The sequence below is a fragment of the Oculina patagonica genome, chromosome 2, assembly GCF_052425735.1.
Source record: "Oculina patagonica isolate OP01 chromosome 2, crgOcupat, whole genome shotgun sequence".
NCBI lineage: Eukaryota > Metazoa > Cnidaria > Anthozoa > Scleractinia > Oculinidae > Oculina > Oculina patagonica.
Window position 1 is genome coordinate 11,101,914 of NC_135759.1, and position 14,915 is coordinate 11,116,828.

Here is a 14,915-nt window from a genome sequence, read left to right on the forward strand (position 1 = left end):
ATCATCATCATCATCATCATCATAAACTTTTTTTAAGCCCGAATTTCAGAGTAGTTTGACAAGCTAATATTTCCGAGAACAAATAGGCCTGGCCGAGGCAAAATTTTGGTAGCACTTCCCTTCGGTATTCCTGGTAAGATAACGCCCACTTCCCTTCACGTTCAGTTTTTTAATCGTTTTGTGACATTTCCAAGATACAGCTGACTTTTCGGGGTTTCGTGGTCACACTTAAATGATTTAACAGTTTATAAGGGTTGAAAAAGACGTTGTCATCCGCTTTTTTATCCGAATTGCCTTTTGACCATCTGTGTTAACGAGTCTTCGTGCGAAACGAAATAAACACATCCAGCGTTCATTCCCATGCAAATCAAACTCATCTTCAGATGAAAAGTTTTGCATTAGGACTCGTTTTGAAACAGAGGCAGACGGCAACATTACAGTGGAATATAATGTTAAAAAGATAAACCCGAGGGCTCGAATGTATATGATACTTTGCGTCGATGTTATGATTCCAGTGCGATCACAAAGAAAAACGAAAAGACATCAGAAATCTCTTATTATCCGCCAAGAAAAGACGAGGATGAAGACGATTATTTAATGGCATCGATCATTGTAATGCATTTTTTCGAACGGCCGAAATCAAAGTTTTGCTTGAATTACAATCTGTGTGTTCAGTGTTTAAAATTATTACTAATGTTTTGTTTCGCGGCGCCCAAAATTCGCTTGTATCTTTTAGTGCACTGAAACGCGATCGCACTATTGGTTTATTTTCTATTGTAAGTAAACGACCTGGGAAGGCCGTTTATTAACATATGAAAAGAAGCGACTAGACTCTTATAAGTATGTAGCGGAAATCCCTTTATTAGTATGGAGGAAGACAGTTATTAGTACGCAGGAAGGCACTTGTACATAGCAAAAAAATAGCGTGTTCACCCTTTGTAAACTGGAAATGTTTTTGTGAGGAAATGCGGGACTTCAGAAAAACAATAAGAGAGAATTCTATCACAAAGTAGTTTATTTTTTATGATATCGTCTGATTCGAGTCATATAGCCCTCGGCTGTTAGGTTCCTTTAAAAGTCATTCTTATTCACAGTGGTACGTGACTCAGATTAGTCGAAGTGCTGCTGATCTTAATCATTTTGTGAGCAAAAACATGTTTAAAAATTAATAGGCGTTTGGTTTAAAAGTTCAAAGATGTGTTAATCTTGATTATGCGACGGTTTTCATATCAATTGCAAGAGGTGTTTCAAAGAGGTGTTCAGCAAACTGAGTTCATGAACTGTAGATATCTTTTTATCAATGAGCTACATTAAACCAGTGGTGGAGCCTGAGCGGTTGAACGTTATCTAAACCTTCTGTTGTGGTTGTGTGATTCAATAGGCCGGTTAGTTCGTCAGATTATGTGTGCTTGAGTCGTAATATGTTGTTACCAATTTAAATGCCATTAAACGAAACTTGGCCGGTAAGTTCCAAGGAAAGGACAGTGTAATTTGTACAGTATAAGAAACTAATATTTTTTTGTTGCATGGCTGTTGAAGGGGCAGTCTTTAACTACTAAACTAGGAAGCGGAACTCTTGCGAACTGCAGTGGAAAATTTGTTTATTCTCCGACGTGTTTCGTCTAACTATCGTAGAATTCTTCAGGGAATTTTGCAAACATACAATCAACACCGGTATATAAGCCGTACTAGCGGCTACTACTAGAAACACAAACCGCAAAGGGTTTGGCCGGATTTACGGAAGAGAACACGCAAAGTTGTAAAATATTTACGCAGGGTGTGAAAAGGTTTGAAAAGGTTTTGGGGCCACGGTTGTGGCAAAAACCGTGACCCGCAAAGCCTTTTCACGCCCTTAAAAATCTTCTGAACCGACTAGAACCCTTCTATGAAACCAGTGATCAAACACTCGTTTATCCCTTTAATTTGTGCAAAAATTCTCCTCAATAAAAAATTAACCACATCTCTATTTAGTGAGGGAAAACGACCGCTTGAGGTGCTTTTGCAATTCATCACATTTAATTATAAATATTTGATAAATAAACATTCATTTCTTGCTTCACTCAGGAACAACTAAGATAACAAAAGGCACGGCATGCTACCACATCACAAGTGGTAAGTGCATGCCTCTGTGTTTAATGGTACTCTAGTTATTTGAAATTTGTTTGCTCTTTGTTTTTCGTACTCGAAGACTAATTAAAAAACCTGCATGCAAATAGCAAATCAATACTGGCTGCGGTCACATCTAGGCTTCTAACGATAGTTAGGACGGGGATAGCTATAGTTAACTATTTCGGTAATGTGAACGCTTCTCTGTTCACTCTAACAATAGTTAGTAGAAACTCAGCTGTGTTCTATTGGAAATCCGCGAATCTGATTGGTTCTCCCACTGTTTTCTATTCGCCGATAGAAAACAGTCGCGCGCGCGAGTAGCTCTTTGAGCGGTAAATTTTCTTGATTTTTGTCTTCAAAGTGCACAATATTGTAGGTTTTGAACTGCAATCCTTTAGAGTTTCTGCTAAAACAGTTAGACTACTCGCCCTCGTTTTCTATGAGCGATAGTCAACTCGGCTGCGCCTCGTTGACTATTTGCTCATAGAAAACTCGGGCTCGTAGTCTAATTGTTAATTAGAAAATTTACGCCTCGCTGATCCAAAACAATACAAACTAACTAAAGTTATACCCAAGCAGGGTTCATGGGTTAGTATTAAGTTTACAAAGGAATAACCAATCAGAATGTGACAATTCTTTTAGCACGTGCGAGATGAACATAAATATGCAAAAGCTTAGTATTTAATTTTTTTCTACGACGCCTAATTGCTGTACAAAAATAGAAACAACAAATAGAGGAACACGAACAACTAGACACAACCGGTGAACTTTTTTTACACTCAACGGATCAACAACATGGCTGTCAGAAACTAGTTTCAATTCGAAATTATCTAAAGACTAATCAGAACTAACTGTAGTTAACTGCATTGGTGTGACCGCAAAGTCGACCGAAAGCACTAACTACCGTTAGGTATGACGTCACGTAACTTGAGACTGACTATAGTTAAGCTATAGTTACGTCGTAGATGTGACCGCAGCCGCTATATCAACTATTTATTTCTTTTGTCTGTTCTTATGGTAGCTGTACTATGAGTGCGTTGCGTTTTCTACAAGTGGTACTTTTGATATCACACCTGACTTTCCTCATTGCGGTGGACATTGACGTTAACTGCCAAAAATTCAAGTTTGTTGTCGATGAAGATGTTGTCTATAACCACATCCTTGAAGGTCACGTGTTTAAAAGATTGACAGTTTTCAGTGCCACCCAGTGCCACGTGATGTGTAAAGACAACTGCTTGTGTGCATCCATGAATTATTTCCCTGTCTCCAAAGAAAATAACTGTGAACTTAACGATGTTAACAAAGAAATGGAGCCATCAGCACTGAAATGGCAACAGGGGGTTAATTATTATGACTTGGTGAGGAGCTACTCGGTGAAGGTGAGTTGTAACTGTTTATTTTAATTCCTCCATCCATCCATCCGTCCGTCCGTCCGTCCGTCCATCCCTCAGTCCGTCCATTCAAACTGTGGCGTACTATTCTTATCAAACTGACAAAATCTAAATAGGTGCTCGGAGAACATTAACTTTTTTTTTTGCTTTAGTAAGACCATTAACGGTCTCTTTCCTTGTTTAATTTTAAAAATCCCACACTAGTACTCTAGGCACTTTGACTGCAGGGATGGGCTCAAATAAAGCAAAATGAGTGCTTTTTTAAATTTTACAATAGGGTGAAGATAAGTACATTCCGGGAAAACATCGCTGTGTCAACAGATGCTGCATTGACAATCTTTGTGTCAACGGAGGGGTATGTGAGGAGATTTGTGACCCTCACAGTACGCGGTTTAACTGTACCTGCCCTGACACTCACACTGGTCAGCGGTGCGAGAAGATTAAATATCAAAGAACCTGCAAAGATATCGCTAAGAACGGTGCTACGACATCTGGAAAGTACCTCATCTTTGATTCAACGAATGAAGCGGTCTCTGTTTTCTGCGACATGGAATCAGAACCGGGATTCGTTTGGGCATTAATACAATCGTTTTCATTGGCTAACAAAGATATATTCGCAAACAAATCGTTTAGCCTTGATTTCCCTGTGAATCAGGGTGCCGATGACGTAGATTGGAACTCGTACCGCCTGTCCTTATCACAGATGCAATCCATTGCTGATCACTCAACGCACCTACGAGCAACCTGTAACTTCCCTACAGAGGGTCTGCAGTATACCGACTACGCACGCGCCAAACTGGAAGGTCACGACATATTTGGCAACTGGGGTGACCTTTGTCGACTGTATGAATACATAAACGTCCGGGGAAATGAGTGCTCTAACTGCACCGCTTTGACAAAACACTCACTTGGGAGAGCTTGGACAGTGAAAAGTTACAAAAGTAAAGATTGGGAATGCGAATTTGATGGAACCCCAGGTGGAAGTCGAAACGAAAACAATTTTGGGAAGTATAGTGACGGGAAAATAAATAGCAATCATCGCTGCTCGTCTTCCCCTGCCTCCACAACGCAACACTGGTTTGGCGTTAAACATGAGTTGTAAAGGACTCTCAGATTCAAATGTAAAAAAGATTAAGTCTGTTCGCGATTCTAATGGCTCATCAGCACCGACTCATAACCACGATTTCCGAAGCATGCATCGACTGCGAGAACAGCTGCTCTCTCTCTGGATGGGACCCTGTTGCACGGCAGCCTCACCTCTAACATTTTGACAATTTCCCCCGACAATTCCCGAACAAACGTGTGGGTAGAGAGTAGAGAATGATTGTCCTCGAAAGCCCAGAAACTTAAAATGAAGACGCTGGCCAGGCTAGAACTCCGACCTCTAAAACCTGTCTTGAACTCGATTAACAGCTTGGTTTAGCCAGAAGGAAACATTGCACGATGTCGGTTGTTTGTAAACGGTGGCAAGTTTATTTAAAATTTCAGAGCCGCGCGACCTTAGGATGATGAACCGATCACTTTACTGAACAATGTTTTAAGTAATATTGGTATCACTTACGTAATGAACAACACCATGATAACCAGAGTCCATGAAGTATTTTAATTTATTTTCCTTATTTAAGACTTTTTTAAGGCAGCAAATTTCCAAACAGGTGCCATGTTGGAATTCACATTTGTTTTCCATGACGCAACAAAACAGTCGAAAACAGCTCAAACGTTGAGGCTGTCTCTGTAAAAACCATACACTACGAAATTCGATTCAAAATCAGTTTTGCTTGAAACTCTGGTAACTGAAAGACTTCACCAAGGCTAGAACTCAAACAGATTCGATTCGATTCGATTTGATTCTGAACGTTAGAAGCCATTAGGTATTTTGCTCCTTCCGGTGAGCAAACGTTATGCCCGTTTTAATCAGCATATGTATGAGATATAAGCACAAGCCCCCTCCCCCCTCCGGCCCCCCCCCCCCGTGAAAAATTCAAAAATGTGGAAATGTTGCTTATAGCATTTTGGAGCAGTTGTGGCCAAAAGTAAAGGCTTCGGAAGAAAAAAAAAGAAGGGGCCGCGGCCCCCTCGCCCTCCCTCTAAATCCGCCCCTGATATTAGACCTACGGCCTTGTCATGTATGTAGTGCATATAAAATGTAGAGTAAGTATTTCATATTTCAACATTAATGAGGTCCTAAAATGGAATTTTCATCCACTTGCCGTACTACTGTTAAAGATAGATATGTTTCATCGCTTCATAAACCAAAATAAAGAGCTGAAAGCTTTTTTCATTATCTGTCATAGCAAGGGAGATATTATCAACATCCCATGCATTTTTTTTTAAAAAAAAAAACGTTTTTCAAATAAGTGACCGCGTTTGGTATCTTTTTTCTCCAGCGTGGCTGCTCAAAACTTTCGAGCATGTACGAGTGGCCGGGATGAAAAATTAATGCGAGCGGTCCGGATTGAATAATCTGAATTGCTTGTTTAACAAATCAGATTGCTCGATTCAGTTCATCTGGACCGCGCGCCGAAAGGAGAAATAACCTACGTAATTGAAGTTCACAAAATAAAATTTTTGTAAATAACAAACTCTTGTATATAATTCTGTTGCAGACTATTTTGCATCAGTAAGATAGAACGTACCCATGAAGTCTTATCTTACAGATAATTGTAAAAATGTAGAAGATGAAATCAGATACATTGGCGCAAAAAGGTGGAATAATTTGCCTAATGCCTGGAGGGCTAAACAAAGCTTAGCTTCCTTCAATAAGGAACTGAAGGCCATTAAAAATATAGATATTGTAAAAAGAAAATTGTAAATAGGCTATTGCATGTATATATTGTAAATATCTTGTATATTGTAAATAAGTTTAGTTAGCATTCGTATTTGTCTTAGTGTTATTTTTGTAATGATTATTTCTAAGTTAACTTATACACGACCACATTAGCTATGCTGTAAAATTTATCGTGTCTAAATAAAAGATGTTATTATTATGTGACTTTTAAGCACACCCTTACTCCCTATTTATTAATTAAGAATTATCCTGCGAAACTACGCGGAACGCGGAACATCACCTGATACTTAAGGCTGGTTCTCATATGATCGCCCCGATCGTTTCTTTCGCATCGATCGTTTGCAACTATTGAGACGATGGAAGCGAGTGGAAGCGATCAGGGGATTTCTTATATGATCGTCCCGATCGCAGCGAAGACCTACGAAATACTATCATTTTATTCCTAGATCCAGCACAATGACAGCCTTTAATGAAAGAACAAAACTTGTGGTCTTCCATCTTCTCAGTTATTGTAGTTTTACGGCGAAAGAGAGAAAGAGAAGCTAGAACGATAGAACACGAGGGATCCAAGCGATCGTGATCGCCCCAATTGCCGCAGACGTTAGCGATCGTCTGTGTAATGTTCTCAAATAATCGCCTCGATCGCAAAAAACCTTTTGAAGTGACAAAGGCTTTAGAAACGATCGGGCGATTTTATGAGAACCAGGCTTTAGTAGACAAGGCCGTTGATAGAAATGGCTAAAATCAGACGATATTCGGCAAGGCCGAGCAGGGTAATTTCTTTATTCTTCTTCTCGATTTTCAAACACTTTACTTCGGCGATGGAATCAAAATAATAACAAACGCTCGGACAGCTTGTTGTTCCGCTTTAAAGCTGTTTCATCGCTTGTCGATATCTCTCCTCTAACGCTTTGTTAAACAGTTTAATAATACAATATAGCGATGCTTCATGCATCGCAATTAATTCGGAATTTTGTGAGCATTGCCTATATTTGTTAGTTATGAATCCACGATGTCCCTGCGGTTTTACACCAACTCTTTCCGCCAACAATCCAATGTAAACATCTTCAAGTTTCAAAGGTTTCTTCGGTTCAAATATGCTCACAAATTGACGAACAACATCTACAGACAACACATAGGCGGGGCCAACGCAAAATTTTGGTAGAATTTTCCTTTGGTATTCCTCATAAGATAAGCCCCACTTCCCTTTTCGTTCAGGTTTTGATCGTGTCGCGACATTTCCAAGATACAGCCGACTTTTCGGGGTTTCGGGGTCACTTAAATAATTTAACAGTTTATAAGGGTTGATGAAGACGTCATCATCCGCTTTTAAGAGGAAATCAAAGTCGCAATATTTCACTGCCCACTCAAGGCCCATTTCAGTTTTTAGAGTCAAATTGTAGTAAGAGTCTGTTTGAGATCCTTGAACAATATCACCGTAAATCTTTGCCTCTGCAGACAAGTATTTCATCTCCATTGGATGTTTTGGTTGTCCCAGTAAAAATATTGTTCTCCAAGTTTTGTTCATGGCATGGTCGGTGCCCCAAGTTTGGCGAATCACTCGCCTGTTTTTGAAATTCAGCGGACTGGAAGGAACCAGAATTAAAAGCAAGAATTTCTGTGTGCACCTGGTTCGAGTTTTCAAAAACGTTCGATGTTTAGTTTCTCTTTTCGTCTCAGAAATCGAGTGCTGTATTGATGGTGGTTGATAAAGGTACATATTCCATTCTTGGGAGTTGTTGTTGTTATCGGAAAAAGGCACATCTTGCGTTTGCAGTCGAAATGTCAAGCGATTCGCTGAAGAGGTCCATAGGTATATTACCAAAACAATACAAGCATAGCCGAAAGTCAGTAACAAGAAAACTTTGATCTTCTTTATCGGTATTTGCATTGTCTTCCTTTCAGTAACGAATTAAAAGAAGTTATTCCTCCTTTCCTTCTGCTCCTGTAAATGAAAATAACCAAAACGTTAAAGAGACGTCGACGTTAATTTGTTTCCTAATTTATTTGACGAGTACCGAAAAAAACGTCTGGAAAAGCAGGTGGATTGCCAATTCGCAAGCTTTGTATAAATTTAGCTTGTTTGCTCACCAAAAAGTCATCGCTATTTTGTTGGTTTTTATGTGAAGGGGAACGACATGTACGTTTAGTGTTTAGACACCCTTGATAGGTTTTTTTTTGTTATATTCTTAGTGTACTACTGCGAAGTTTTCGCGTTTTTTACTAATCTTGTGTGTAACATTTTAGGGAAAAGTCGTGGGAAGCAAATAGACAACGGGCAGGTGAACAAAATACATTGACGCAATCATCTGTAAATATTAATAAAGGAAAATAAATGGGTATTACATGACTAGTTACTGTGAGTTTGTTTTTATGCAATTTGTTTGATCTCGTCCAAATTAGACACAAATTATTATTTGAACAGGAGAACTATGAAAGCTTTGTATTCAAACGATGCATAATTTCATTGCTTGCTTAATTCTTAGAGAAAAGGTAATAGGAAAAAAATCCGTGAGTATTGTGAGTGTTTTCTAGATGAAAAAGTGTTAATTTAAAACGCACTTTGATGCTTTGATGCCTTCAGAAATAATAACACGAAGGCCCTTTCGTCTCATGATAACGACTAAGATTGTTTCTGTACGGTAGCATATTGAAGCGAAAGAAAAAGTCAAAAGTTTAAGCAGTCAAATTAGAGATAAACAGTTGTTTTAATATGCACCGTGTGATCTGTCAATAAAAGAACTTGGTATTGGTATTAAGTGAACAATGAAAATACGGACCTGAAATAAACAGAATGCATAAATTTTCAATAACAAGTTGGATAGAGCGGTGCAACAAAGACCAACAAAACCTCGCATTTTTTGAGGTGGTGGTAAGGGCAAGCAAATTAGTAAAGCAGGGAAAAGTACGCAAAAACTGCGGGAAAAAAAACTGAGGCAAATTTTCGAAGGGAACAGGGATTTCCTTGAAAGACCCTAAATATTTAACTGGGAGGTTCAGTGCCCAGTTATTCAGATATCCGATAATAATTAAAACAGACCTTTCTCAGGAAAAAGGGACGCAAGATGAAAAGGAATAAAAGCTCTAGTCACAAACTAGGATACACTCACGGCTGTTTTGATGGCATTGCGCTTTGAACCCTTGCTCTGTCAACGAACGAACATCCTTGCCGAGTGCACGCAGTCTTTTATTGCGTCTTTCGGGAGCAATTATAATGCCGCAGTGCGCGCGCTGGCTTGAAACTTGCGTCGACGTACAGCCTGTTAAAGTAAAATCCAGGTAATGTAAAATAACCAGCGAAAAGGAAATGCGATGCCCATACTAGCATAATTTTGGCTTTTAACGAAATTCCATTAACTGATCTCAACCTTTATGGTTCAAATATTGTTTGAATTAGATCCGCTAATTTTTTCCTGACTTTTTGTGGGCCACGCCAAAAGTCAATTACTGGAAGGAACTGCACGACGCTCTTGAAGTTTTGTTTTGATAGTGTTCTGGAAATCCTGTTGCTTTCTCTAGGTCTTTTTCTACTGAGAATTCCCAACGATACCAAAACCTTACTTACTTACCAGGCCATATTAGTATTAGGCAACTAAAGGTCCTATTAAAATTGCCTGTTAAAAAAATTTTAACCGTAAGTCCCACTAGCAATTTTTCCATCTCAGTTTGACTGAGTCGCGTTACGTCACAAAATGACATAGCAGCGGCTCTGTGTTGCGCGTGCACTGGATTCGATCGTACAACGCTAATTAAATTGCTTTAAGGTTTCTTATTTCTATGGCCGGAGTATTGTCTTCTTTCATGGTATTGCCAACGTACGCCCCTGAGGGCTGCTACTTCCTATAGTGGACTAAATGTGGAGGCTCTGCCTCCGGTTGTAGGTATATAAAACGGTAGGAATTTCATACGTTGGAGTCTGCAACAGGGAAGAAAACAGGGTGGCATTTAGGTATTTAAAAAGACCTTTCAAATTACCTCGAACAGGGCTACCAAATGGTCGATTCATTTAAGTATTTAAGAGGGTTTTCGATTGAAAAATTAAAAAAAGAGATGCAGTATTCTCTCCGTAGGTATGAGAAAGGCGTCCTATTTTCTGTCGAAGGTTTATGAAACGTTATCTTTGGTTAGAGGGTAAGGGTTTGGATAGAATATATTATAGAATAATTTTGAGTAGCCCACTCTCCGGATCTATACCTTCAACGTTCTTCGTCTTCGAACCGAAAATATACGTAAATGGAAGTACTTAAACACAGTGCCCACAAACAATGTCATAATCTTGGTAAAAGTCACAAAATTGTAAAATTGTTGTTTAAATTTTAATCATTATTCCAATCATTCCAATCAAACTGTTAGGCGCATACATGAAGTGCCAGGAAAAAATATAACACATAGTTACGACTGAAATCATATACAGACTGTTATATCAGTAGTTCGTAGATACAGTAAGAAAATGTAAGAAATTTAAATAATTACACGTATCGTACACAAGTATGTATAGTAATCTATAATATCCCTCAAAAATAGATTTAAATATTTTTAAATTTCATGTAAAAGAACTTTGTCTTTTCGTATCTATTCTTTGGCTCAATCGCTAGAGAGTAGAGGTGCCTTTTATGTTCGTTGTTCAGTTAATATTTCTGCTTTTGAGTTTTTTTTTGCCAAGTGGTTACAAATACAGCCCATCCCTAGCTCAAACACGCCATCTTTTGCTACTTCTTTTGTCGAAGATAGACATATCCAATCCTTCAAAAATAGAGTTCACATCTGCGTCCTTGGTAACCACGTACTGTCCCTTGCGATCTAAAATAAATAAAATCAAAACATATGAAACAGAATAAAGAATAAAACAAAGTGTAAAGGATCTACAGAGGAAGGTGACCACTATGAACTTTTCATTGAATATCAGGTATGTTTGTTCTCTAGCATTTTTTAAACTGACCAGCGGTGCCAGTAATTCAAACAAACTCGGTGTCGTTTCTCGGTTTTTTGAGGTCTTAGTCTAGGAAGTAGAAAATTTGTCTTTAAATCACATTTATTTCATAATTTCATATTAAAAAAGTTTGTCGTTTTGGTACTTTTGTGACTAATGTTGTAAGGAAGAACATACATACATAAACTTTATTTAAGTGTCAATTGTATTTAGCTAAAGAGCTAATTGGGGACACCAAAATAAATATACAAATATAAAATATAAAAATACTAATATTATATAAATAGATATAGAATATAAAATATAAAAACACTAATATTATATTTAACAAATAAATGAGGCCCCATAAACCATGTTTTATACTGTCATAAAACTCGACGGGCATTTGAGAACACGAGGGAAATGTAGAAAACATGAGGCTGCAGGCCCGAATGTTTTCTACATTTCTCAAGTGTTCTCAGAATAGCCTTGCTTCGTGGTTGATCTCGGCCTATCATACGATTTCTTAGGTTCTTTTTTGCTTTATGATATAGATTTTAGACACCGCGAGTGAAAAGTTTAATTAAAAATATGTACAACAAGAGCGAGTAAACAAAGATGAAAAGCAGAAAATAGTTTACGGGAAGACCAGAAAACTGACACAATTTCATTCAGTATTCGACGTAAAATAAGGCTAAGCATTTCAGGTAAGTTTGTTACCTTTTAATCTTGATCTTGTCTTTTTGAACTTCGATAAACTTCACCGACTGCACCGAGTGCAATTTCGTCTCAGCATAATATGGTAGTCTCGATGACATCCGTCCCTTGCTTCGTTCGACTTGAACAAGGCGTATAATTTCCAGAAAAGCTATTGCTTCGGATATTCCCGTAAACCTTAATTGTTGTCACAATCAAGTTCCAGCATGAATAGACGATTTAAGAGGAGATTGTCGAAGAAAATCTTCGAAAGAAAACTCTCTCGCTCGCTTTCCTTGCGAGTTTCATTCAACTCAAGCAGTGGACACCGCGCCACAATTTTTCCCGCCTCACTTCGTTTACATCAAAATGAAATGTCCAGTGGATTTATACCTTAAAAAGGAATTTAATAAAACAATTATTCCATTCGCCCTTGTTGGATACGAGTGGTTATTGCCAACGAACAGTCAACGACGCGCGAAGCACTCGAGGAAAGCTGACGAAAAACAATAAAACATGATTTTTCTATGTTTTATACTCTGATAAAACATAGGTTTTTAGCCAATCAGAGCGCGCGTAGACTCCTATCTATATTATAAAAATAGATAAATAGATATAAAATATAAAAATACTAATATTATAAAAAATAGATATATCAATAGTTAAAATGACACAGACATGTTTTTAAAATTCTAATAAGTTAAAAATGATTACAAGATTACTAAAATTAGTTACGTTATTATGTTGTGCAAGCGTAGCATCTGCAATGTCCGTCCAACACATCAGTAATGTTACTGTCCCGAACTGCTTTTTTGAATTCAAAAAGGCTTTTTTAACAGAACTTTAGGGAAGTATCTTGTCTCGTAAGTTTATGGACCTCACTTTGTAAGATGATAAACTTACAGAAAAATGCGGCCCCATGAATAAAAACATCTCTGCAGAAGTACCTTTTGTGTTTTACAATAATAATTATTTAAGTGGCCTGCCACCTTATCTGCATAATTTTGTCACTAAGCGACAATTAACCAACATTAGGGACAGCCGCTTGAAATTAATTAACTTACTTGCAGAAAATTCCGGTAGTCTTCTGAGCTCTGTGGAAAACCAAAAAAAGTTAAACACAGTTTGTTTTTTAAACAAAGTACAACACACCCCTTACAGACATTACGTCAAATTTCCATTGTTTATGAAAGTTACTAATCTTTAAACGGAAGAACTCTTTGTTGATTGGTTATATCGTGTATACTATAACACCTCCATTTTTCTACCCCAGTCCTTTCCCCTCTTTCGCTCGTTTTCTGGTCTGCGCGGCTACCATAGTGGGCTCTGATCCCGATGGGGGTGGGGTGGCGGCGATGATTGCTACCTAATACAATATTGGCACGTGCCACCCCAAAGGGTATGAGCTTTTTGGTCTAAAAATGGGTCACTTGCATCTTGAATGTTCTATGCTATTCAATGCCATGCCATGCTATGCTATGCTATGCTATGCTATGCCATGCTATGCTATGCTATGCCATGCTATGCTATGCCATGCCATGCCATGCTATGCTATGCCATGCCATGCCATGCCATGCCATGTCATGCTATGCTATGCTATGCTATGCTTTGCTATGCTATGCTATGCTATGCTATGCTATGCTATGTTAATTAAGCTAAGCTATGCTAAGCTATGCTAAGCTATGCTAAGCTATTCTAAGTTATGCTAAGCTATGCTAAGCTATGCTAAGCTATGCTAAGCTATGCTATGCTATGCTATGCTATGCTATGTTATGTTATGTTATGTTATGAGCGAGCGAGCGAGCGAGCGAGTGAGTGAGTGAGTGAGTGAGTGAGTGAGTAAAACACACAGTATCAATTATAACACCGTCCAAAATGTTTACCTGTGCCACGATGATCTTTGGTTAATCTTCTAAGCTCCTTAAGCTCTTTGATATGTTTTCGCCGTAACGCAAGATACTTTTGCCGAAATGTTGCGTAAAACTCTGCAACATCTTGTTTTAGCTGCTCTCTTATTTCATGGCGTGTTACTTGGGGCTTGACTACTGCCACTTGTCCGTCTGAAGATAGAACAAAGTAAAACAACAGTCCCTGTGATAAGTATTGATTTGCACTGATCAAGAGAACATAATGTGGGAAATTACAGCTAAGACCTTAAATCCATGTTTACAACATTGGGTGATTCATGCACATAATCGAGTCAATTGGGAGGAAAATAAGGATTTATGAAAACTTTCTTTTTCCAATGAAGGGCATCGATCTTTAATAACAATTAAATGTGATTTTTAACTTAAAATATGACATTGTTAAACATTTAAACTTCACTGTAATTTAAAAGTCTTTTTTCTTATATCTTTGAGATCTTCTTCTTCGTGCTGAAAGACGTTGCAAACACAGATGTCGATTTAAGACTACAGTTAAGTCTTAGTACACAGTGAACATCACTGATCGAATTGTTTTGCTGTTTTGTTATAATCCTTTTGCCTAATAACGAGCCATACAAAATACACTTGGAACGACAAGTTGAAAGATCAACAGGTAGTTGTCAAGTTCATCAAGATGTTTTCCCAGTCGCTGTAAGGATTTTAATGTGGTGATGCCAGTAATGCGAAAGAAACTAAGTCTTTAAGTTATGACCAGATATCATAGCAAAATCAGGGATATCTAAACGAGTGTTACTGTCGGTCGTGGTATTGAAACCTTAGAAATTTGAAGCACAATTAAGAGGAAAACTAAGAAACTAAAGAACAAGGAAGTACTCTGCCGGACAAGAAGATAAAACCACCACTTTTTCGATGATGTTTAAATTCAGTAATATTTCGTCTTGCATACCAATATCAGAAGGCTGTGGTGATATCGTTTTCTTATAAAAGCAAAAATGCCATATGAGACCAGCGAGTGTAAAGGCACCTAGAGAGCTACCAAGGATGATGACTGTTCTTTTATACAGGTAAGATTCCTCAGTCAGCAGTTCAGAAGATGTCTTCACTGCAAAAGGAACATCACCTGCCTGTAAAACAAA

At 38.1% G+C, this 14,915-nt stretch overlaps 3 protein-coding genes across 5 annotated transcripts in view; 1 reads left to right on the plus strand and 2 right to left on the minus strand.

The window, feature by feature from the left end:
* Positions 1-3,137: 3,137 nt before the first annotated feature.
* LOC144641787 (uncharacterized) lies at positions 3,138-5,699 on the plus strand. The gene is made up of 2 exons (XM_078500814.1): positions 3,138-3,488; positions 3,778-5,699. The coding sequence occupies exons 1-2, from the start codon at positions 3,138-3,140 to the stop codon at positions 4,600-4,602; spliced, it is 1,176 nt and encodes a 391-aa protein (XP_078356940.1). The 3' UTR covers positions 4,603-5,699.
* Positions 5,700-7,057: 1,358 nt separating this feature from the next.
* LOC144643038 (beta-1,3-galactosyltransferase 5-like) lies at positions 7,058-10,014 on the minus strand. Of its 3 annotated transcripts, XM_078502155.1 has the most exons (3): positions 9,858-10,010; positions 9,399-9,548; positions 7,058-8,233 (listed from the first exon to the last, which is right to left on the minus strand). In XM_078502155.1, the coding sequence occupies exon 3, from the start codon at positions 8,177-8,179 to the stop codon at positions 7,157-7,159; it is 1,023 nt and encodes a 340-aa protein (XP_078358281.1). In that variant the 5' UTR covers positions 8,180-8,233; positions 9,399-9,548; positions 9,858-10,010; the 3' UTR covers positions 7,058-7,156. The 3 variants fall into 3 exon arrangements, with proteins under 3 accessions (XP_078358281.1, XP_078358283.1, XP_078358282.1); XM_078502157.1 differs by lacking the exon at positions 9,399-9,548 and having other exon boundaries at positions 9,858-10,014; XM_078502156.1 differs by lacking the exon at positions 9,858-10,010 and having other exon boundaries at positions 9,329-9,833.
* Positions 10,015-10,644: 630 nt separating this feature from the next.
* The window catches only part of LOC144643039 (uncharacterized), a 37,166-nt gene continuing 32,895 nt past the window's right edge, over positions 10,645-14,915 (minus strand). The window contains exons 39-42 of the mRNA XM_078502158.1: positions 14,726-14,903; positions 13,777-13,953; positions 12,958-12,987; positions 10,645-11,088 (exon numbers count right to left, since the gene is read on the minus strand). Of these exons, the coding sequence (XP_078358284.1) occupies positions 10,979-11,088; positions 12,958-12,987; positions 13,777-13,953; positions 14,726-14,903 (495 nt within the window). The 3' untranslated portion in view covers positions 10,645-10,978. The remainder of the gene's footprint in view (positions 11,089-12,957; positions 12,988-13,776; positions 13,954-14,725; positions 14,904-14,915) is intronic.

What these genes read in the sequence shown, in the direction of transcription:
- LOC144641787 (XM_078500814.1), top strand. Translation starts at nt 3,138, where the DNA reads ATGAGTGCGTTGCGTTTTCTACAAGTGGTACTTTTGATATCACACCTG. An exon ending in TGAGGAGCTACTCGGTGAAG is followed by an intron (nt 3,489 to 3,777) that starts GTGAGTTGTAAC and finishes ATTTTACAATAG; the next exon opens with GGTGAAGATAAGTACATTCC.
- LOC144643038 (XM_078502157.1), bottom strand. Translation starts at nt 8,179, where the DNA reads ATGCAAATACCGATAAAGAAGATCAAAGTTTTCTTGTTACTGACTTTC.